The sequence below is a fragment of the Phoca vitulina genome, unplaced genomic scaffold (assembly GCF_004348235.1).
Source record: "Phoca vitulina isolate PV1807 unplaced genomic scaffold, GSC_HSeal_1.0 scaffold16, whole genome shotgun sequence".
Classification (NCBI taxonomy): Eukaryota; Metazoa; Chordata; class Mammalia; order Carnivora; family Phocidae; genus Phoca; species Phoca vitulina.
In genome coordinates this window covers 36,956,234-36,979,807 of record NW_022589719.1, presented here as the reverse complement: position 1 = coordinate 36,979,807, position 23,574 = coordinate 36,956,234, and the positions used below count along the sequence as shown (strand labels likewise).

The 23,574-nt window shown below is 62.7% G+C and overlaps 2 protein-coding genes across 4 annotated transcripts in view; both read left to right on the top strand.

Annotated features, from left to right (window-relative positions):
* Positions 1–510, top strand: part of LSP1 (lymphocyte specific protein 1) — a 38,161-nt gene extending 37,651 nt beyond the window's left edge. For all 3 annotated transcript variants that reach the window (XM_032414174.1, XM_032414172.1, XM_032414173.1), the window contains exon 11: positions 64–510. The gene's annotated coding sequence lies outside the window, so the exon portion shown is untranslated. The remainder of the gene's footprint in view (positions 1–63) is intronic.
* A 5,371-nt stretch (positions 511–5,881) lies between these two features.
* TNNT3 (troponin T3, fast skeletal type) lies at positions 5,882–22,671 on the top strand. Its single transcript, XM_032413877.1, has 16 exons — positions 5,882–5,920; positions 8,836–8,868; positions 9,030–9,043; positions 9,537–9,554; positions 10,748–10,765; positions 10,924–10,938; positions 12,164–12,178; positions 14,545–14,563; positions 17,120–17,165; positions 18,085–18,201; positions 18,303–18,380; positions 18,620–18,733; positions 18,844–18,953; positions 19,110–19,200; positions 20,987–21,027; positions 22,591–22,671. The coding sequence occupies exons 2-16, from the start codon at positions 8,852–8,854 to the stop codon at positions 22,643–22,645; spliced, it is 768 nt and encodes a 255-aa protein (XP_032269768.1). The 5' UTR covers positions 5,882–5,920; positions 8,836–8,851; the 3' UTR covers positions 22,646–22,671.
* The last annotated feature ends 903 nt before the right edge of the window (positions 22,672–23,574 follow it).

Below are 23,574 nucleotides of genomic sequence, written 5' to 3'. Positions count from 1 at the left end.
GGTGGGGCAGGTAGCCCCTCCCCAGACCGCAGCCTCATGCTCCTACCCACGCCTGTGTTTCAGCTCTCCTGAGACTACGGGTGCCTCTGGCAGCAACCTCCACGCTCGAGGGGGAGAGTCCAGCCTGATGCCCACCCCGGCCCTGCCATGGGAGCCGCTGCCATGACCTGCTTGGCCTGCCCGCACTCCTCCATCACCCACCACAACCGCCACCTCTCTGCTCCTCGACCCCCTTGACCTCTCTCCCCTCCCACTCTCTGACCCCCACTCTGCCTCTCATGGCAGGGGTAGGAAAGGACTGTCACTGGTGATTGACCCAAGGGGCCACCCCCACAGAGGCCAAGGCTTCCCAAGGAAGGCCCAGGCTGGGCAGAGAGAATATCTGCTGGGGAACCTCCAGATCAAGAGACAGTGACTCCTGCACCACATTCTCAGGCCCTGCACCGCCCCCCCAACCCCTGCTTGCAGCCTCCTCCTTCTAGTGCAATAAAGCTCCTCGTGTGTTCCAAATTCTCGTTCTGTGTTCACTAACTGGGGGAGCAACAAGGGAGCAGTGCCAGCCCAGTTGGAAATCCCTCCCTACCCACACTGGACAGTGGTAGCACCCAGGTCTCTGGCCTCCAGAATCAGATAGTGTTCGGTCCCATGGCCTTCTGCAGTGTTAGACTCTGGGATCTGAGGTGTATGGTGGCTTAAGTTGGGGTGCAGTTGATGGGTGAGGTCCAGTCTTTTTCCAGAACGTCTGTGATGCTACCCCCCCCCCCCCCTTGAATGGCCTGATTAAACTTTACTGCCCTTGAAACAGTGTGCTTTTCTGGTCTTTGCCCCTAGACTGTGCCCCCCCCAAAAAATAACACTCCCCCTTGGGCTTATCCCCCATCCTAGCACCTGGGATACGCTCAGTGAAGATTTGGTGGATGGACAGATGTAGATGGTGGATGATGGGTGGGTGGAGACAGATGGGTGGATGGATGGATGGGTGGAAGGGTGGGTAGGTGGATGGGTGGAGGGATGATAGATGGAAGGGTGGATGGACAGATGTAGATGATGGATGATTAGTGAAGGGGTAGAGGTATGGATGGATGGATGGATGGATGGATGGATGGATGGAAGGGTGGGTAGATAAATGGGTGGAAGGATGGATGGATGGGTAGATAGATGGATGGGTGGATGGATGGATGGATGGAAGAAGGGGTGGAGGATGGATGGGTAGATGGATGGATGGGTGGGTGGATGGGTGGAGGAATGATAGACATAGATGGATGGGTGGAACAATGGGTGGGTGGAAGGGGTGGAGGATGGATGGGTAGATGGATGGATGGGTGGATGGATGGATGGATGGGTGGATGAGTGGAGGAACGATAGACATAGATGGATGGGTGGAAGGATGGGTGAATGGGTAGATGGATGGATGGATGGATAGATGAATGGATGGGTGGGTGGAAGGGGGGTGGATGGATGGATGGATAGATGGATGGATGGATGTTTGAAGGGGTGGAAGGATGGATGGATGGGTAGATGGATGGATGGATGGGTGGATGGCTGGATGGATGGAGGGATGAGAGATGGAAGGGTGGGTAGATGGATGGGTAGAAGAATGGATGGATGGATGGGTAGATGGATGGATGGGTGGAAGCGTGGGTGGGTGGATGGGTGGAGGGATGATAGTTGGAAGGGTGGATGGACAGATGTAGAAGATGGATGATGGGTGAAGGAGTGGAGGATGGATGGATGGGTAGATGGATGGATGGGTGGAAGAATGGATCGATGGATGGATAGATGGATGGATGGGTGGATGGATGGAGGGATGGATGGACAGATGATGGGTGAAGGGGTGGAGGGATGGGTGGATGGGTGAAGAGGCAGAGGGATGGATGGATGGATGGATGGATGGAAGGATAGGTGGGTGGATGGGTGGAGGGATGATAGATGTTAAGGTGGATGGACAGATGTGGATGATGGATGATGGGTGGAGGGATGGATGTATGGGAGGATGGATGGATGGATGGAAGGGTGGGTAGATGAATGGGTGGGTGGATGGATGGATGGGTGGATGGATGGATGGATAACAGATGGGAGGGTGGGTAGATAGATGGGTGGATGGATGGATGGGTGAAGGGATGGAGAGATGGATGGATAGATGGATTGATGTATAAATAGAAAGATGGGTGGATGAATCTTGGGTAATGGATGGATGGGTAGATAAAGAATAGATGGATGGATACATGCGTGGATGTACAGAAGGTAGATGGACAGAAAAATCATTGTGAGAACAGTAAATGGGAGAAGAGGTGGAGAGGCAGTTGGATCAGTGTGCGCCGGACAGTGGGTGGCTGGGTGGCTGGGTGGGTGGTGTGCTGGTGGATAGCTGGACGCCGGTTGGATGGACAGTGGAAGGGAGGAAAGAAGGAAGCTAGTGAATATGAGAATGCATGTATGGGAACAAATGGGTGGGTGGGCGGGTGGGGGAGTAGACCAGAGTGTGAAGAGGGAGAGCACGACCATGCTCCCCAGCCCTGAGCCCGGATGGCCTCATTGTTTGGGGAACCCCTTCGAAGAGCAGGACCACTGGACCTCTGGAATTCTGGGCCTGGCTCTGCTCAGAATGTACATTTTTTGAAGTCTTCGGGGTCACAGTCTGCCTGCCTCCCCGAGGATAGAGTAAATATGGACAAGTCAGGAGTGTTAAAACTCCACGAAGCCACAGCCATCTCTTCTCACCCACGGCCCACCTCGGAGACTGCATCCAGGGCCATGCTCTACCAGCTGGGGAGCATCTCCCAGGGCACATGCCTCTCTCTCCCTTCCCACCCAGCCTGGATGGGATGTCCGCCAAGGGCAGCCACGGAGGTGGCCACAGTGTCCATGGCTGGGCACTGAGCCGGGACCAGAGTGGATGGCACCGTGGGATGTGAGGCAGATGGGGTGGACTATGCCAGGCAGCCAGCCTGCCTTGACCCACCGGGGCCCCTCTCAGGATACTCAGCACCCCAGCCCAGCCTCGGGGATGAGGACCCAGGGTTTGACTCCTCTGAGAACCGCTGACCCCGCTGCTGCCGTGATGTGAAGCCTCCACCCCTCAGAGCCTTCAGGCCAGGACCTGCCCACCTAAAGGGTCCAGAGGACCAGAAGGGCCACTGCCCGAGGGGTACCTGGCCTGGGATGCTCAAGCACTGCCCCTCTGTTCTGTGCTGCCTGCCTGAGATCCCTGGCTACCCCATCACTCCCTGTCCCAAGCACCAAATGCTCCCCCCAAAAGGAGCAAACCAGTGAGCTACCATGGTGCAGAAGCACCCAAGGCGTGTGGTGTGGCAGATGCACAGGGCTGGGGCAGGATTGTCCCCGAAGTGCTGTGTCAGCAGCTTCTATCTGGGGCCTGGCAGAGCCCAAGCCTGTGGGGCTGGCAGAAGCGTGGGCGCCCAGGACCCGTTCAAGGTCCCTTGGGGCCCCACCACCCCCATCTATGCAAACTGGGGCCAGGACCCAGACTGGGGGGGCTCCTGTTCTCCCCCCCACACACTCTGGGGTCACCCCTGAAGACAGCTGGAGTCAAGATCTTTGGGGGGCCTCCTCTCCCTCTCATGGCTTCCCCCATACTCTGTGGCCTCACTCAGCTTTGCTGGCTTTAGAAGCCCACCCTCCACCGTCCCTGGGCCGCACTGTCCCTGAGGTCCCCCCAGCCAACCCCTTTCTGGGGTTGAGATCAGTCCTCCACCCCAACCAGGGCTGGGCCACCCCTATCCCTTGCCTCCACCCCAGGTCCCCAGACCCCCTCCGGCCCCCAGGGCAGGCTCCTGCCCTGCCCTTTCCTCCCACCCCGGCTGGGCCAGGCCAGGTGGACTGGGGTGTGGATTACCTGTCGAAGGCTCTCGGAGGCCTGCAGCCGTCCAGCAGTGCCGGCTCAATACTGTCCCGCTGCATCACGGGCCTGGTGCCCCGAGGAGGAGGTCATGGATACCCAAAATAAAACCTGGGCGATTCCTCTGACCTCAGCGCCCGCTCTCTGGCTCGGCCCATTCAAGGGAGAGCACCTGCCAGAGGCCGAGGCCACTGAGCGGGCAGGCACCCTCCTCTGCTGGCCGAGCAGGGCCACTGCAGGGCCTGTGGCATGCCCATCTGCAGGTGCAGCTCCTAAGAACGACCTGGCCTGAGCAAGGGGCAGCGGGCAGCTCCCGGGAGCCGGGCACCCGCAGTCTGAGCGGGGCTGGGCGTGCACGGGGCTTCCCGGGCCAGATTCCAGCACGGCCTACTGACGAGGACAAATGCTCCCGAATGTGCTGTCCCCACGTGTGTGCCCCCATCTGTCTGTGTATGTATGTTGGGGGTGGGGTGTCCTCAGGTCTCTGTGAGTGGAGCGAGAAGCCCCACCATGGGGAGGAGGCATGGTGGACCCCAGGAGCTCCTCGGGGACCTCCCCTGGAAGGGATTCTTCAGGTGGTCCCACTGGGCAGAGTTGGCCAAGGGTCAGCGGCATGTGGCCCGTCAAGCCCTTGCCCATCCGAGGACCTGGACAGCTGGAGGGAACAGCTTTCAGACAGGAGGGCAGGGCCGTCCCCAGCAGCTCGGGCCTCGGGGAGGCGGGCGGGCGAGGGTCTCTGTCCCCTCGCTGTGTGGCTGTGGGCATGCCTCTCCTGTCTTGGGTCCCTGTGGCCTTATCTCCAACATGGAGGGACTGAATGGGGTGACTGTGGAACCCTTCCAGAAGCCTCTGAGGACCCAGAGCAGGCACAGAGCCACATGGAGCTGGGGCTGGGGCGTGTGAGTCTCCTGCCGGTCACGCTGTCGTCCCTGACTCGAAGCCTCCAGAGGGCAGGGGCCTCATCTGCGTCTCCCCAGGGCTCACCCCTGTTCTGTGTGCTGGCCCGCCAGCTGTTGCCCTGGGCCAAGCCGTCCCACAGACCCCACCATCTGTGCTCGGCAGCCCCTTGCCTGGAGTCCTCGGGTCTGGAAAGAGGTGCCCAACGGCTCCGGCCCCTCTCCGAGTCTCGGTTTCCCTAATCCGAGGGCCAAGCAAGGGGACCATCAGAGGCCTGGGCAAGATGTCTGCCGGGTGGATGGTATCCCCTGGAGTCCCGCGGACAGAAGGGCCAGGCTCCGCCGGCAGAGGATGGAGCATGTGGTGAGCGGCACGCGGAGCCTGGCCGTGGGGGGAGAGGTCCCCAGGATCTGGACCCCCAGACGGGGAGCTCCCAGGCTGATGGCAGAGGTGCAGCCCTGGCCTTGCGGAGGGCCAGCCACTGGGGGCGATGAGGACCCTTAGCACTCGAGATCCTGCTTGGGCTGTTACTTCTCTGGCCCATCCGTCCTGTAGGCTCCAGGTCTGGTCACTAAGCAGGGCTCAGACGTGACAGACGCCTGGCCGAGGACTCACAGAGCCCTCCACTCCACGGAGTGCTCCGGGACCTCGGGCCACGTGCTCTGACTGAGGAGGCAGGTGGGCCTGCGGCCAAGGGCGCACACCCCAGACACCGCGCAGGGAGGGCGGCGGGGCTGGGGGAGTCGGGCCCCAGGCAGGGGCCCCCACAGCAGCCCGGCCCACAGAGAGCCTTGGGCTGCATCCCCCGGGCCACCCAGTTGGTCCTGTCAGCCCTCCTCAGCCCGTCAGGAATGTGCCCTCTGTCGGGGGGGGGGGTGGTAAAAATAGAAGCTGACACTCTTCCTTGTCTCCTTCTCCACACACGTCCCCCCATCCTCGCCTCCTCAGGCCTCCTCCTCGGCTGTTCCTATACTTGGTAAGGGGCCTTCATGGGCACAGCCCCTTCCTGCCTGCCCCAGGCGCCCGGCCACCCAGCCCCTGGCCAATGGGCTGCTGGGCAAGATCAAATGTCACTATAACATGAGTTCGTGAGCAGAGCGGGCAGTGCCCGAGCCGGTCCTGTCCACAGGGAGCTCCAGCCCGTCTCTCCAGACTCAGCCACAGGTCGGTATGGCCCAGGGCCGGGCAGGGCCGGCCCGACATTCGAGGCGCATCTGGGGTCCCGGGGTGCTGAGGGTCCAGGACACCATGTTCCCACATGTTTCAGCTCTGAGCACGGCAGCTTGGAGAACCCACAGAGCCACCCCCAGGTCCCAAGGGTGCTGGCATGGAGGGTGATGCTTTCCAACCTGAACATGGGGAAGCCGTTCCAAACCACAGCCCGGCAGCCGGGGAGGCCTGAGGAGGCAGGTGGGGGCTCCCTGGAGGGAAGCAGGGCGGAGGGCTGGGGAGAGGTGCAGGTGTCGAGATGAAGAGCCCAGGAAGGACATGGCCCACAGCTCAGAGGGCCACCCGGTGCAGGGTCCTGGCTCGCCCCCGGGGCCATCTGGGCCTTTCCACGGGGCTCCAGTAAGCTCAGGGGCTGAGGCCAGCTCCCCTCAGAAGTGGGAGGCTCTTGGCCTCAAGTGGCCATAGCCTCCAACCCCGCCATTTGTAGAGCCAAACACGAGGGGTCTCGTGTAATTCACCCCAGGAGCGGTTCCACGGGGAGAGGCGGCTGGGGGCTTCGGGGACAGCTCCCAGAGGTCAAGGACAGGAGCAAACAGGGCCAGGCCGGGGGCGGAGTGGGGACCTGGGATCTGTTCCCCACCTCTGCCCACGGAGGAGGGCACTTGCGCCCCAGAGGCCCCGCCCACGCTCCTTGCCCTTCCCGCCCTCCCCGCGCCTCCCCTGCCGGCTCCTTCTGCATGCCCTCGGCCATCCCATCGTGGGGGAGACCCGGGCAAGGAGCCCCTGCAGGGCAGGATGGGGGCTGAGGCTGTGCCGGTGACGCAGCCAGGGGCCCCCAGCCGGTGGGGGGCAGGGCCTCCCGCCCTCCCCACCCCATCGTGTCACCTGGGAAGGAGGCAAGGAGGGTGTGCGTCTCCAAGGAGCTCTGACCTCAGGAGCTATTTTCACTCTACCTCCCTCCCCCACTCCACGCTGAGGGCAGAGCATGAAATGGACAACTGACTTCCTTCCCAGCTGTCGAAATGCTGCCCCCTGCCCTCCAGCACACCCCACCCCGGCCCCTCCCCGACAGACAGCGAGCTGGGGGCATGGAGGCACCCCGTGGTGGAGCCTTCGGGGCTCCACTGGGCAGAGGGGCAGGATCCTGGAGAAGCTTCCCCCACGTCGGTGAGGCTTTGCTGCCCTGACTCACAAAAGGGGCTTCCAGGCACCCTGCCTGGGGATATGGGGGTCCTCCTGGTGCCCCGCCCTTGGACTCCAGCCCAGAAGGCGGGAGAGCAAGATGCAGGAGCTCTGGTGGGCCTGGGACACCTGCGGGGGCCAGGGGCTGGGGAGCTGGCCAGGAGGAGACCTGAGCCGGCGGCTCCCCTCACAGCCCCCCTCCCCGCGTCTTGGGTTTCTGGGCAGAGGTGTCTTGGCTAATTTGGGTGCCTATTTCTGGACACCCCAGCTGCCACTGTCTTCTTAAAAATAACCAGCCCCTGGGCTCAGGCCACAACCGCCCCCTCTTGAGGCTGCTGACAGGTGTAGGGCCCTGCCAGGGTCGAGGGGGGCCCCGGGCTCTCACTGACCCTCCCACCCTAGAGAGTGGCCCACCAGGAGGCTGAGACCCCCAGCTGCACACAGGCGGGAGGCTCTAACTTGAGGGGGCAGCAGAGTCCTCTTTCAGGAAAGAGCCGTTTCTTGGGCTGGGGTGGGGGAGCAGAGATCTGGGGGTTAATTTTGCACGGAGCTTAAACTGCTCTGGGAAAATTAACATCCTGGACAGAGGCGTCAGAAAGCCGTTCCCACCTTGGCGATGTGATGTACATGCATCTTCAGATGATGAGCTTGTGTTCTTATACGAAGCTCCCGGGGGGTGGGGGGCACAACTACTGTGTCTTCCACTAAGCTGCGATATGTTGTCCTGAACGCCGTGTGTTAAGCCCCGGGCCCCTCAGGCGTGTGCGGGGGCCAGCTCACGGAACGAGCGTCCCCGAGCGCGCTGGCCCGGCGCCGGCCGCACCTGCACACGTACGGCCGGGCCCGGGCACAGAGCTTCCCTGCAGACGTTGACAAATTCAAGAGCATCCACGGGGCCTGGGAAAGCAGGCTGAGAGGGGCCGGCCGGATGGGGCTGTCCGCTCAGTTCTTGCTCAGGGCCCCGGCTGGGGGACGCGCAGGGAAACAGCCCAGACCCCAGCCCCATGAGCTCGGGGCCCAGTCTGCTCTGTGGGGGTGGGGGGGTGGGGGTGGGGGGAGACAAGAAGAATGGCTCATGCACCCTTGTGGTTTTGGGAGAGGGGACTGCACAGGGGCTGTGGGGGACTCCCAGGGCACCCCCATAGGGGAATGTGGGGTCCCTGCAGGAAACCATCAGTTGGGGAAGGGAGCTCTGGGCTCACGCCAGGAGCGTTTGTCATGGGGATGGTGAGGCACGAAGACCCAGGAAGGTTCAGCACGCCCACTGGGGGAGTGGGGCTCCCGGCGAACCCCCAACCACCTCGGCCCAAAGGCAGAGACCATCAAGAAGCAGGTTTCGAGCCACATCGGCAGGACTTCTCTGCTGTCCAAAACAGTCTGGACAAGCACCGTGCATTCTGGATGACCCTCCTCGGGGAATGCTGTAGAGAGGATGTCTGCCCTGGGTGGGGGGGGACGGCACGACCTTCCAACATCCCGTCCAGCCCCGAGATTCCAAGCTCCAGGCTGGAGCCAGGGCAGGAAGGGGGGCGGGGAGGGATCAGAGTCCAGCAAGGAGGGCTGGGGGTGGGGGCTGCGGAGGAGGCCCATCCCAGGCCGGAGAGCTGGCCTCCACCCTGTCCTTGGATGTCCCCTCACACCCCCAGCCCTAGGAGCCCAACACTCACCCCTTCCAGCACTTCTAGACCAAGGCCATTCTGACTCTGGTCGCGTTTCTTCCCCCACAGAAACAGTCCCGCCACCATGTCGGACGAGGAAGTGTGAGTACCAGTCCCGGCAGCCACACGCCCTGCGAGGGGCCCCCTGGACCTGGGCTGTGTGCAGAGCCCAGGGGACCCGCGGTCTCAGGAGACACAGAGTGAAAGCCCAACTCACCCCTTCTCTCTCTCTCTCTCTCTCCCCCCACCCCCGGCCCCAACAGTGAACAGGTCGAGGGTAAGTGTCAAATGATTCTCCCTCTGCGTCCACCCTCAGGGACAAGTCACACATGAGACGAGCCCGTAAGGCTGTTGACAGCACGGTTCTCCTTGGGAAGCCCTGGTGGGAAGCCCGAGTTTTGCCACGTTGGCTGCGGTGGGCGCTAGACCGACCCCCTCTGAACATGGGCTCCCCACTCCTGCCCCTGCACTCGGGGCCCCCTCTTCCTCCCAGGACAATCCCGAGATGTGGTCACATCTGAACCCTGCCCTGTGTGCCCAGGAGGCCCTGCAGAGCTGTCCAGGGCAGCGTTCGGGCCAGGGCCTCCGGGGCTGGCGGCCTCGCCACGCTCTCCCAGGGGGACCTGGGCCCCCCGCCCCCTGCCCCGGCAGGATTCCCAGGGTGTCCAGAGCCCAAGCCCCCCAGGCCCCCTCCTCGGTGGTTCGGGGGTGGGGCAGCTGGCTCCCAGGGCCGCCCGCTAATACGGTTCCCGTGTTCTATCCCATTGCAGAGCAGTACGAGGAAGAAGGTAATCCTGGCGGCCCCACATGCTCCCCACCCTGACCCAGGCCGCCCCACTTGGCTCGGGACGTGGCCTCACCCCCACTGGGCTTCTTGGACTCCCATCCTCCTCATCATTAATGACCACTTGCTGTCACTTCTAATCTCCCACATCTTCATCCACTAATAGACACACACTCGTTAATCGTTCATTATACCCGTCCTGGTAGTGCCATGTGGACAGACCTGACGTGTGCTTTACGACTCACCCTCATTAATATCAAGGGCCGGCTGTGTGGACCCCGCTTGTCTCTCCCTCCCTTGTCTCTGTGTCCCCGTGTCTCTCAGCATCCCCGCCTTGGGGCCATAACCTCCGGGCTCATCTGGAGACCCCTCCCTCGCACGGCCTGGCGTCTGTGGGAGTCTCCCGGTCGTGCCCGGGCAGGTGTGGGGCACAGGGGAGCTGCTGCACCTGGGAACCGCGTGGAGAGGTGGCTCCCAAGCCCGGGTGGGTGCTCCTCCGAAATCCCTGGCACGCGCTCAAGCCCAGGGAAGCGTTCATGCAACTTCACCAGGCAGGGCCCAGCTGTGAGGTGTGCCTGGTGCTGTGTTTTGGAAATATTTTGAAAACACTTGGCTACCCTAACAACGTGAGCAAAACATTTCTTTTTTGTGCTGAAAAGGTGGAAAAACTCACTTCTGAGCAGGCCACGTGGTCCTGGGGAGCTGCCCCTTCCCCAGGGAAGACCATGTGGCGGACAGGAAGGGTCCCCTGCCCCCGTTTCCTCCAAGACCCTCAGTGTCCACGTCACCCCGGGCATGCGCAGAGACCACGTCGCCTGCCTGGACCCTCCCAGGCTTTTCTTACCACAGTGGATTTCGTCCCCTGTCCTCACTTCCGTCACCCGCGGAACAGGACTTGGCTAGACCCTCCCGCAAAGACACCCCCATGCTGGGGCGGGCAGGCAGGCGGCGGGTCCCAAGGCCCATCTGGGGGGCCTAGGCCCCAAGGAGGGAGCAAGAAGCCTGAGCCCTGGGGTCCCAGGGGTGGTCACAGGACAGAGGCAGGGTCTAGGCCCAGGTCTCCAGGGCTCCCCACCTCCAGCCCGGAGCGCCAGTTACCCCTTCTCCTGGGGGACTGGCCTCTTTCCCCGCCACACCAGGTGTACCCCTAAATGACTGTCCTTGTTTCCTCTCTCCCTCCCGCTGCTCCCACCTCAGAAGAGGCCCAGGAGGAAGGTAAGCGGGGTCCAGGACCCCAGCCCCCACAAGTATCTTCAGCGCTCTGCGCCCCCCCCCAGCGTGCCCCCACCCCCTAAGGACGTGCTGTGTGCTCCTGGCCTAACCTCTCCTCTCTCCTCCTGCCGCCTGCACACCTGGCGCCCCTCCACCTACAGAAGTCCATGAAGAAGGTATGAGGACACAGGACTTCTGGTCCCCATGTGGGGCCCAGGGCCTGGCTGGAGCCCACGCAGGGTGGGGGAGAGGGCAGGGAGGCAGCGAGGTGCCAGCCAGCAAAGGACTCCCACATGTGGCCCTAACATCACCCACTAACCATGGCCAATGCTTGACCAGAGTGGGAGGGGGGTCCCCGAGGGCCAGGCACTCCCTTGACTCAGGCTGAGCTGCAAATGGGACTTATGAACCCAGCACAGGGAGACTGGGTTGGTGGGGGGACTGCTGGACGGGCCTGGCCTCGCCGGCCCTGAAACTCGGCCTCTGGCCCAGGGTGGGGAACTGAGAGCCCACGGCTGAATCTGACCCCTTGACTAGGTCAGGGCCCCAGGCCAGATGGCAGGTGAGCACGGGGTGATGGAGAAACAGCCCATCAGCCCCCAGCAGGGACGTCCCCTGGCCATGCCCCCGAGACCTGCCCCGTGGGCCCCTCCTCGGGATCCCGGGGGACAATGAGAGGGTTGGGGAGCCTGCGATCTGATCAGTGGGCAGAGCAGCCGAGGCGGGTGCCCATGTCTGTGTGCCCTTGGAGGCCAAGACAAGGGCAGTGGGGGCAAGAAGTGGGGTGCCTCTGGGCCTGCTCCCCTGGGCTGTGGGCCCTGCCCTGCCGGTTCCTGTGTCCCCGTACCAGGCCGCAGCCAGAGCCTGTCAGCCCCTACCAGTCCCTCCTGGGGGGTGGAGGACAGGTGGGGACCCCATGCCCCCCACGAGTCCACCCTTGAGCCCCAGTTCCCCGTCAGGTCAGCGAGGCAGGGACAGGATCTGGGGGTGGTGATGCCCACCAACACTCACCGTGTCTCACTGGCTTCCCGCATGCTCCCTGCCCCTTGCCCTCGGCCACTGACCCTCCCGAATGGCGACCGGTGTTTCCATTAACCTCGGATCCTTCCTCCTTTGACCTCTTGTTCCGTGGCCCTCCCTCCCCCATGAAGTCCATGAACCAGGTACGTGCCATGACCTCAGTCCCGTGTGGGTGCCCATGCACACGAGTGACCACGTGTGGCTGTGAGCAGGCGCCCAGGCCACACGCAGGAGCAAGAGGGGCCCCGTGTAACCTACTCACAGTGTGGTTCTGCTCAGACCCCGCCGCCTCTGCCCCCTCCCACCGCCCCTGCCCTCAGCCTCTGCCCAGGCTCACGGCTGATTTTCTCTCTCCCCCACCCCACTGTGCGCTGCCTGCAGAGGAGGTCCAAGAAGGTACGTCCCCGCCCCCGAGCACATCCCTGCACATTTCCCCCCGGCCTCGCTCCCTGCCTGACTCCCACCACCTTCCCATGGGCTGGGGACACAGTGGGAAAGGTTGGGTCTGGGTGCAGGCTTCCTCCTGGCCCCCCGGCGCACACCCCTCGGGGGTGTGGGGATGAGGCCCTTCCAGGGCCACCAGCAGGAAGGTGGGGGCGGCCAGCCCCAACACCGAGTGCAGAGCCCATGGCCCGAGAGGGTGCTGGCCCTGGGAGGAGGGTGCTGAGGTCCACCAGGACCCTCTGGACCGCACAGGGCCGGGTGGAGAAGAGCAGAGGAGGAGAGACAGGGCAGACGCCTCCACCCTGCCCCGGATAGCGCGTCAGAGGGGGAGTCAGGAGGGGTGAGGTTGAAGGGAGGGTGGAGGGCCAAGTGGGGTGAAGCAGAAAGTCAGGCTGAGGCCCGAGGCATTACGGCAGCGACCTGGAACAGCCAGGGGCCTTGCGTGCAAAGGAGCAATCAGTCAGGTCCCGCATCCCACCCACCACCTGGGCCGCAGCCAGGCACGCCCTGGCGTGAGGAGGCCCCTGGGTGGGCCGTGCCTGGGCGGGGGCAGGGGACTCGCAGGTTTGAGTCAGGGGCCCGTGTCAGGGAGCTCTTGGCCTCTCTGCTCGGTGGGGCCGCGGGGGCCTCCGGGCTGGGCCTGAACCGCGAGCACAAGCCTGAGAGTATCTTCCCTTCCTGGGCCCCAGAGAGGCCGCCTGCACGATGAAGGGGCGTGCTGGCCCCCGCGTGGGGCGGCGGACGCTCGGCCGTGCAGGTAGAGGCGTCCAGGGGGCTGCAGGCCTGTAGGGGCCCACGGTCAGCAGGCACCCTGAGGCCGAGGCAGACAGGCAGATGGTGGGGGGGTGGGGGTGGCACCAGGCCGCCCCCCCGCTAGCCACCGCTGCAGGAGGGCTGCAGCGGGGCCCCTCCTTCCACGGGCTCCCTCTCCTGCTCTCGGCCTCCCCCCACGGCCCCTGCACCTGGGAGCTGCTCCAACTAGGCCCCCAGAGAAGGCGAGCACACCTCAGGGGCGCCCCTCTTCCCCACCAAGACTTCCTTCTGCCCCTCTGTCAGGTTCCTGCTCCCAAAGCACCCCCTTTTCTTGCTCCGTTTCCCCATGCTCACAGCCCCCCCCCCCAAGGTGCAGGGAGAGGGTGACATCAAGCCCACTTGCTAAATGGCCAAAGTGCCGTCCGTGGGCATGTGGCGGGCTCCTGAGCACCCAGGGGAACCTGAGCCGAGGGGAGCCGAGGGGCCACACCCAGTGCACATGCAGCAGCCCCCCAGCCCCCTGCCCGGGCTGCCTCAGGCAGAGGACGGAGTGCGGAAGATCCAACACATGTTCTCAGCCAGGCCTCCTTGGGTTCAGATAGGCCAAGGGCCCAGGGCGGAGACCGAGGGCTGAGGGCAAGACCTTGCTAGGCTGTGCGGACCCCAGGCTGTGACCCGGCCAGCCAGGACCTCTCTGAGGCCTGAGGGTGGGGGTGGTCAGAGGAAGCACCCCCACGTGAGGGCAGCCAGGACCGTGCAGGCAGGCGGGGCTCGTCTCAGGTCTGGAGGCCTGCGTGGACCGCCACACGGCAGGCCCCAGGGGGTGGTGGAGGGAGAGCTGGGGGGCCCATCCAGCCTCAGGAAGGGCAGCCTCTTAAAGTTCTGCAGGGAGGTCAGGAGCGCCTACACCCTCGGGGGCAATCCAGCCTGGGCCCCACGGCCCGCTGCAGGAGGCTCGACCTGAGGGTCCGGGCTGTGTCTGGACAGACCCTGAGATGGAGAGGACCCCCTGGCTCCCCACCCCTCTCCCTCACCTGCCTTGTTTTTCTTCCCTTTCCCCGGGGTCAGGCCTGGCTATCCCACAGGGCATCCGCCACGGGGCTCTGCAGCCCAGGGCTCGCACGCTTCTGCCCCACACAGAAGTGGGGCGGTCAATGGGGACCGGCCTGCAGACCAAGGGCCTGGACAAGGGGTGCATCCTCCCCTCCCCCTCAGTCCCCATCCCTGCCCCCTCCCATCAGACCACCTTCCTTCCTCCTTCCTCCTGCCCTGCCTGGCCCCTGAGGACTCTGCCTCTGGCTTGCAATCCCTTCCCCCTTCTGGCCACGTCCTGGTCCACGCGCCCTGAGCTCTCCTCCTGGGAGCCCACAGGGACCTTCTCCTGTTGCTGGCAGGACAGGAGCATGGCTGGTAGGCTCAGCTGGAGAGGGAGAAGCAGGTGGGCGTGCAGGCGGGAGCCCCCAGTCCCCAGGCGGTGGCGCCCCCAGGGGCCTGTGGGCAGGAGGGGGCCACCCCACTCACCGGGTTTCTCTTCCCTCTCCCCATGCCGGCGCCGTGGTGGCCAGAGGAGAAGCCAAGACCCAGGTGAGTGTGGGGCCTGGGCAGGGCTGGACACTGGCGGGGCTGGGGGACAAGGACCAAGGTCACCTGGGAAACTGGGGTCCCACAGAAGACAACGCATTTGGGCTCTGTGGGGGATGCACCCCCAAACCCCTGAGAGAAAGTGGCCGCATCTTTGCTCCTTGATTTGGTATTTAAAGCTCTAGGCGTCTGATGAAAGCCCCTGATGAAAATGGGATTATTTGGGGCGGCTGGTACCTTTCCCCACAGGTAGGGAGCAGAGTTCACCAGGGCGCTTCTTCCCAGCAAGGAGCAGAGATGAACTCTGGGGGCCCAGCGGGGTGTGGCTGTGCCCTACTGTTCAGTGTAGGCAAGGAGGACTCCCTGCAGGAGGAGGTGAGGGGCCCACGAAGAATGGGGGGTGGGGCTGGGGGAGACGGGACGGGGGGGGCTCCCTGGTCCCCCGTGGCTGCCGGCCTGCCGTGGGGTCCCCCCCAGGCCCTAGCCAAGAGGCGGCCCTGAGAGGTGGGTGGAAGGAGGGTCTCGCCCCCGTGGCCCCTTCAGAACAGAACCACCAGTGGACCCGCCATCTTTCACAGCCCTGGGGCCTCTGGGGCACCGTCGTCCTCATCTGGAGGGTCTTTCCCGCGTTTTACCCACTTGTGAGCATTTCAGAGATTTTGTTTTTTAACCCGATGATTCTGACTTTTCTGTGTTCAACAAGTACTTGTAAGCGCACGGTGCGTGACTCCCCACCCCGGTCCCGTTGAGTGTCCCTCCTGTGCCCGGCGCTGTCCGGCCGGACCTGCACCAGCGCGCCCGGGCTGTGCTCCCACGTGGGACGCCCTCGGGGGTCCGCGGGCACTGCGGCGCGTCAGGGGTCCGGCCAGCACGCTCCCATCCCCTGCACTTTTATTTCTCAGCAATTTTAAATAACACTGCTGGGTCCCAGATATTTTCTAGTTTTAAAAAAATGTTTGTGTTTTCATTATGAAAATAAAACACCTCATTAAAGAAAATTTGGAAAATACGTAAAAGTCCAATGAAGAAAAAAAAACCGTCTATAACTCTCCCAGCCCGCCAGCCAGACTGCGGGAAGGCGCAGGGAGGAATAAAAGCCCTACTTCTTCCTACTCTTTCCGTGTGTAGGGCTCGGAAAAAAAGATTTAAACTCTGAGCTGTTTTTCAAACATCGTACTGTCTATACAACCTTCAATTCTGCTTTTTTAAAATTTAGCACTATTCATAAGTATTTTTCCGTGTTTTTACATAGTCTTCTTAAATATTTTGAATGGCCACATAATATTCCATCAATTGGACAAACCATAATTTTTCTAACCGTTCCTCTTCTGCAGGACATTAAGGCCTTCCCCAATATTTTACTATCATAAATAATGCTGGGTGGAAAGCATTTTCTGTCTTTCGGGTTATTTCCCTAGGCCACATTCCCAGAACTGGAATTACTGGGTCAAAGAGTATGAACGTTCTTCAGGCTTTTGACGTCTGCTGCCAAATTGCTTTCCACGGGGGCCGTTCCAGTGCAGGCTCCGCCGTGGACGTGAGCGGGTCTGTGCCCCGCGCCGCCGCCGCGCCCAGGGACACTGATGGATGAGGGGGGCCTCTCAGGGCCGCTCTGGTCCGCACGCCTCGGATGGCTCCAGGAGCGCCTTCCCGCGTGCTTGCTAACTGGCCGCCTTTCTTCCCAAGACTTGGCAGCGCGCGCCTCCTGCCCATTTATCTAACGGCAGAGACGTCTCCACGTGCTCTCAGCCATCGGTTTGCACAAGGATATAAGTCTTCTCTGTGCTTGCTGAAAATATTTTTCTAGTCTGGGCTGGGTTTTTTTTTTCCCCTTTCAATTTTTGCTTTTTTTTTTTTTTCACATACATAAGTTTTTCATTTGCGTGGAGTCGTCTGGCTATCTTTCCCCTAGTGGGACCTTCTGGTGCTTCTGAGCTTAGGAAAGCCTCTCCCGTTCCAGCACTTGGGTCCATATTCAGTTCCACGTTCTTCTGTGGCTTGTTTTGAAAAACCTTGTTGTTGTTTTAACTCTTTGCTCCATCTGGAATGCACGGGGGCCAGGCCCACGGCTGACGGCGGGTTATGGCCGGCCGGATCCGGGGGTCTCGTTTCTTCCCCAAACTCTTTTCTGCTCAGGCCCCTTCCTTTGGGTCCCCAGAAAGAAAGATTCAGGAGGGGTCGGAGACCTGCAAAGGGTCAAGACAGCTGTTCCTGGCCACAGAGGCCAACACCCCTCGGGGGCCTGCGGTGACCAGCCTGCCTCTGGCCTGGCCTAGCTGCATTTCTTTGTTTGAGAACAAAAGGGAGAGTGCCCTTCCTGGACAGATGGGGCTGAAATGGCCCTTTCGATGTCCAGATGTTGGCAAAACAGAGGGACATGAAGAGACTGAAACCTTCTCAAAGGGGTTCGGCCACCCTGGGGACAGTGGGTTATACATCTGACTAGAATAAAGGTCAGGCGGTGTGTCCTCAGCTGGGTGCCCAGGTGGGAGTGCAGGAGGGCCAGCACCCTGGTAGGGTCTCCATCTGCCCCTGCTCACGAGCTTCTCTCTTCTTCAGACTCACTGCTCCTAAGATCCCGGAAGGGGAAAAAGTAGACTTTGATGTAAGTTTATGGGACCCGGATCAACACGGCCTCCACCCTCCAACCCCTAGCCTTCAGGCTCCAGACCTGTGAAGGTCAGCTGCTCTCAAGCAGCCAGAACTAGCACTTCCTGGTTGCAGGCAATTCTGCCTTAATTTATTTCTGGACCAGAGGAAACTCCCTCAGTGTGAGATATCTGTCTTCCCTTCTCTCCCACCCATGTATCCATCATCCACCCACCCACCCACTCATCCATCATCCATCCATCTACACACCCACCCAACCACCCACCCATCCATCCATCCATCCACCCATTATCCATGTATCCATCTATCCATTATCCACACCCATCCATTCATCCATCCATCCACCTATCCATCCATCCATCCATCCATTTAACCATGTATCCATCTATCCATTATCCATACCCATCCATTCATCCATCCATCCACCTATCCATCCATCCATCCATCCATCATCCATCCACCCATTATCCATGTGTCCATCCATCCATTATTCACACCCATCCATTCACCCATCCATCCACCCATCCATCCATCCATCTATTTAACAAAGTACCTCACTCACCAGTTCCCTCTCTGTCTGGCCCATGCAGAACATCTCTGGGGATGACAACAGAGCCAAGCCAGAGCCAGTCCATCCCAGGGTTGCTGATGACCTCAGTGCTGTGCAGGGCCTAGACTCAGCCATGGGGAGGGCACCATTCCTACACTGGAGCCAAGGGATCGGGCAGCCTCTGGCCCCCAGGAGGGCAGCAGCCATGGGGACATGGCGAGGGTGAAAGGTCCCTGGCCACCGTCAGAGTTCACAGTGGCCAGAGGAGGCAGGGTGTCCCTGCCGGAACACAGGAAGGGACTGCCTGCCGCACGGTGGGCCAGGCAAGATGAGGTTCAAGAGAAGGGGCCTCTTGCACCCACAGGACATCCAGAAGAAGCGTCAGAACAAGGACCTCATGGAGCTCCAGGCGCTCATTGACAGCCACTTTGAAGCACGGAAGAAGGAGGAAGAGGAGCTGGTTGCCCTCAAGGAGAGGATAGTGAGTTGGGGCAGCTGCGGGTGGGGGTGGAGGTGCCAGGCGCTCTGGTGGGGGGGCGCTGGGGTTGGCAAAGCTGGGCTGAGCTGCTCCTCCGGCCGCAGGAGAAGCGCCGTGCGGAGAGAGCTGAGCAGCAGAGAATCCGCGCCGAGAAGGAGAAGGAGCGCCAGAACAGACTGGCGGTGAGGCCCGTGTCCCCTCTCCCACCCCGGACCCCAAGCCAGTGACCAGAGCAGATTCCCTGTCCTCCTCCTGAGCATCCCCCTGACACCGGTCAGGGACCGGAGACCCTGGCTCAGTTCCCCATGTCCTGCAAACCCTGCAGAAAGTGCTAAGCCCAGGGTGGGTCCTGGAAGCCTGCCCGGGGGATGGGGGCTGCCCCGGCCCAGCACTGAGGGCCTTGGGGACGGGGTCTCCACAGGAAGAGAAAGCCCGGAGGGAGGAGGAGGATGCCAAGAGGAGAGCCGAGGACGACTTGAAGAAGAAGAAGGCCCTGTCCTCCATGGGCGCCAACTATAGCAGCTACCTGGCCAAGGTGAGCACGGGCCCTCGGAGCCATGACCTCCGGCTGCACCCCCAGCCACCGCCACTGAGCCGTGCGGTGCTCCCCTCCTGAGGCCAGGCCCCTCTGCTTGTGCCCCACAGGCCGACCAGAAGAGAGGCAAGAAGCAGACCGCCCGGGAGATGAAGAAGAAGGTGCTAGCAGAGAGACGCAAGCCGCTCAACATCGACCACCTCGGCGAGGACAAGCTGAGGTAGGCAGGTGTCGCGGCCCAGGGGCGGCAGCTCTCGGAGGTTCCCGGGAGGCCGCTGGGCTGGCTCTCCATGGTGGCCGGAGGGGGACAGCAGGTGGCCTGGACCCTGCCTCCCAGGGCTTACCCAGCCAAGCTGCACTTTCGCCACCCTCCCAGGGACAAGGCCAAGGAGCTCTGGGACACCCTCTACCAACTGGAGACCGACAAGTTCGAGTTTGGGGAGAAGCTGAAGCGCCAGAAATATGATGTGAGTGCAGACACCTTGCAGCTCGGCCGCCCACCGGGAGCCGCCGCCTCCCCCAGTCCCCACAGCCTCGGCCCTGAGAAGCCCATGTTGGCTGTCCCCATGGACCCTGCCAGAGACTGTGGCTGGGGGCACCCTCTGAGCCCGCCTCCATGCCCCCAAGCAATCAGCCCTACTCTGAGGGCCGCAAGGGAGAGCAGAGGGCTGAGCAGCCTCGGGGTCCAGTTCCCGAATTGCCTGGGGCTTGTGGAAAGCCCACCCTGGGTAGCAGTAGGTTTCTCGGGCACCGGGGTGGCCTCCCTCACAGCCTTCTCTGCAAAGCCAGGTCCCAGCCGTGCCCACCAGAGACATTTGCTTCCTCAGAGCCCCTGGGGGTCCCGGGCTCGGTCCCCGAGCTGTCCCTTCCTCGGTCAGAGCAGGCAGAAGGGTGTCACGCATCCCCACTCGGCAGCTGGGAAAGGGGTCTGGGACTGGGTCATGTGGGGGGTGGCTGCCTAGAGTTGCCTGGGAGGGGCTCAAAACTCAGAACAGCAGTCTTATGCAGATACTGTCCCCACAGAGGCCCTTCGAGCCCTGGGGAGAGGGTGCCATCCTGGTAACCAGCCTGCTCTGTGCAGACTCAGACACCTCCCGCTTCCCCATCAGAGGCACGGCCCCCACCCCTCAGTGTCCTCCAGGGTCCCTGGTGGAAGACAGTTCACACCCGAGGGGCATCTCCCGTGGCCGTCCCTACAGGCCACCAAGACAAAGGGTGTCCAGTGACTCCTGGCTCCTTCTCAAGAGCCGTGCCCTAGGGCAATTTGCCTGGTCCTTCTGTGCCTGTTTGCTCACCTCTACCAGGAGGAGGACCATCCAACCGGCCCTGGGGCTGCCCCCCCCCCCCACAGAGCACATGCATCCCTGCAGCTCCGCAGTGTCCAGGCTCAGGGACAGCGCTGCCCTCTCCCGATGGTCCCCTGGGATTGGAGGGCTGGCTTGCAGAAGTGGGTCCATGGGGTTGAATCAGGGACCCACTGCTTCCTTACACATGTGTGCACGACCCATGGTGGGTCCCCGGGGGGGCTGGAAGGGCCACGAGGGCCCAGGCCTGGGCTAGCCCAGCACACAGCAAGGCCCCGAAGCCTCAGCCACCCGCCCAGCCTGTTAACCATCTTGGTCTTTGTAGATCATGAATATGCGGGCCAGAGTGGAGATACTGGCCAAGTTGTAAGTAGGCAGAGTCCACCCTGGACCAGGCTCGTGGTGTGCAATGCACGGTGAGCCTCTCGCATGGCAAACCCGGCTCGTTGCGGATGGCGGCGGCGGGCACGGCCTCCGGCCCCCCCCCCCCAACACCTGCAGCCCGTGGCTGCTGAGGCTGACCTGCTGTCCTTGCTGGCAGGTGGGGGAAGGGCCTTGCCTTCCCCTGAGCCTCTCTGCCGGGGCGTCAGGAGGAGGGAGCCAGGGGACCGCAGGGCTGGTCGCTCAGCAGCCACCAGACTCAGGGGCTCTGGAACCTCGCCTCCCTCCCCATGCCCCCGCCCCGCATCCCGCCGCAGGCTGCAGGTGAGTGGCCAGCTCCAGAGCTGCTGTGTCTTGGCCCGGGTCTCCAGAGCGGGCCACCAAAAGTAAGTCAGAGGCAAGAGCCTCAAGGGCCGAGGGCTGGTGTCTTCCACCCAGAGGAGCCAGGACACAGTAAGGGCGCGGCGGCCCAGGCGAGGCGGCGAGACTCCCCCGAAGAAGGGCACGCCGGCCACAACCGGTCTGGCCCTGCCTGGACCTGCCAGGTAAGTCACTGTGTTGTTCGCAGATCACCAACCTCAGGAGCCGCATCGATCAGGCCCAGAAGCAGTGAGTAGCCCTCCTGCCCCGGGCTCTGTGGGGGGCACGTGGCCCCACGGGGCCGGCCGCCACTGCCCGACCCCGGGCCCAGCGATTTCGGCCAGTCCCAGTGGCAGCCGGCCCTCGGCAGAGCAGTAACAAGACTAACCAGCGGCCACTGGAGTCCGCATGTCTGGGCCCTGCACCCCTGGACCTGCAGCCTCCTCTTGCCCCCTCCTCACCTCAGAGCCTAGGAGGAGGCCGACTGCGGGGACATGGGCGGTCTCGGGCCAGCTCCCCGGCAGCCTGGCAGAGCCAGACGGGGCTCATGGACACCCCCACACTGAGCCGCCTCAGCGGTGAGCTGGCACGGGCTATCAGGAGCCTGGGCTTTGTCCTGGGTCTCCCTGCAGCCCTGGGGGAGCCTCTGGTTCCTCAGAACGTGAACCCTCTGTCCGTAAGGTCACCCCGGGGTCTGCGGGACCCATGAGCACAGTGGCTGGGAAAGGCTCCACCTGCCCTGGGGTGTCCCTCCCAGCCCGGTCGCTGAGCCCGTCCCCACCCCACACGGTGCAGTGTCCCCAGGACTGCTCAGATGGGGGTTTCCCTCCTCCACTGGCCCCTGCCCCCTTACTGCTCCCAGGGCTAGGATCCTCCACCCTGGGGGACTAGTGAAGGTGACCCCCTCCTCCCTGGGCTCTGTTGTGTGCGGCTGATGCGGGCCTTGTGAGAGCCCTTCCGTGCGTGTGCACGTGTGTGCATGCGTGTGTGCATGCGTGTAAGGGTACTCAGGCTGACCCCTGCAGGACACGGACCACGGGCACGGCCACCGGCGCCAGGGCTTCTCCCAAAGCCAGCCTTGGGAACTGCATGGCCTTCTCCAGCCAGAAGTCGTCCCAAAGGGTCGGCTTCTGGGGCCCACACACCCTGTCCCCCACCCGTGGCATCCTGACCCAGCACCCACCTCCCCCCTGGCTCCCTGGTGTGCAGAGGGCCTCACACAGACAGGGCAGGCTCCTGAGGACGGCCACCCTGAAGGGTGCTGACCTCCCCCCACTCCATGGTCCAGCTCTAACAGGGGACTGAAGGCCGGACGGAGGCCTCCCAGGCCCCAAGTCTACCAGGCCCGGTCCGCTGGCCAAGAGTCAGGGACCAAGGTAGCTGACTGTCCGGAGCCTCTCCTGGCCCAGGAGGCTGTGACCTGGGAGGCTCTTTCCAGGCCACAGTCACTGGGACGATGATAGCCGTCTGCAGAGACGGCTTCCCCGGCAGGCCTGGGGTCTCCCCAAGGTGGGGCCCCTGGACCCAAGCTCCTGGCAGGGGTTAGGGGGTGTCCTGTGCTCGCTGGTCCCTCCCCTAACCACACTAACTGTCCCAGCACAAGGCGCCCCGGCCCAGCCCAGCCAGATACAGGTGAGTCGCCGGTGCTTGGAATGTGTGCCTGGAGCTTTGAGGTCAGACTGGGCGTTTCGCCCTGATAGCGGCCTGGGTGGGCAGAGCTGTCAGGGCTGGGGATCTGCCGGGGGCCGAGGAGGGGCTGGGCCGAGGGCCCAAACACCCAGCCGCTGAAGATCAACTTGCTTCCATTTGCAGTAGCAAGAAGGCCGGGGCCCCGGCCAAGGGCAAAGTCGGCGGGCGCTGGAAGTGAAGCAGCCAGAGGAGTTCCCAGAGGCAGAGACCCTCGGCGTGTGCAGCCTGTGTGGCAGCATCCGGCCCCCAGGCCTGCGGGCGGAGGGCCCACCCCCGAGCACCCCCCACGTCTCTGTCCTGGCTGCCCCCATCTCCCGGGGTCTGTGAATAAAGCTGGCAGACTCCCCTCCACCAAGTGTGCGCTGGCTCTTGGATGGGGGGCGCTGGGGGGCGCGGACTGCAGGAGGGGACTGAGTGGGTGGGCTAGGGAGGACAGAAGCGCAGGTCGGGGCTCTGAGGGACACTGGGGACTCCCTTCAGGGGTCAGGGCATGTAGCTGGGCCTGCCAGTGGCTTCCACATCTGTCCCCCCCACCCTGCAAGCTCCTATGACCCTCAGTTCTCCCCCTCAGTAGGGGTCTTTGCCCCCCGTGAGCAGTCCCCCACCGCCTGAGTCTGCTCTGAAGCCAATTTGGGGTAGAAGAGCTTTGCCTTTGGAGGGGTCTGGGGGGAGGGGAGCGGGAACACAGTGGGAGACCTTATAGGCGTCCCCCGGAAATGTGGGGGCAGAAGCAGGGTCCGGAACAAGGGGGCGCACATAGCCGGAGGGGCCTCTCGCCCCCAGAGGAAAGGAGCAGGAAAGCACGTGTCAAGAGAGCAGACTCAGCAAACACAGACCGTTCTTTCTATATTATAAGAGAACACAGTGCACAACTGTGTAATAAATTTGAAAATCCTGACCAAACAGAATTATGGAAAATATAAATCACAAAAATTGGATGAAGACGTAGAGCCTTGCACAGCGGAGTATTCATGGAGGAAGCTGAATTTCAGAGTCCGGAGCCGCCCCTCCGGGAAGGCTCTGCAGAGTGGAGGGAAAGAGCGAGTGTGCCCTGCGGTCTGCCATGGGGTGGCGGGACCCCAACAACAAGGGTGAACCCCCAGAGAG

Bases quoted from the DNA above. Each gene is read 5' to 3' on its own strand.
- TNNT3 (XM_032413877.1), top strand. The intron at 18,381-18,619 runs GTGAGGCCCGTG...GGGTCTCCACAG, and splicing joins AGCGCCAGAACAGACTGGCG to GAAGAGAAAGCCCGGAGGGA. The intron at 18,954-19,109 runs GTAGGCAGGTGT...CCACCCTCCCAG, and splicing joins CTCGGCGAGGACAAGCTGAG to GGACAAGGCCAAGGAGCTCT.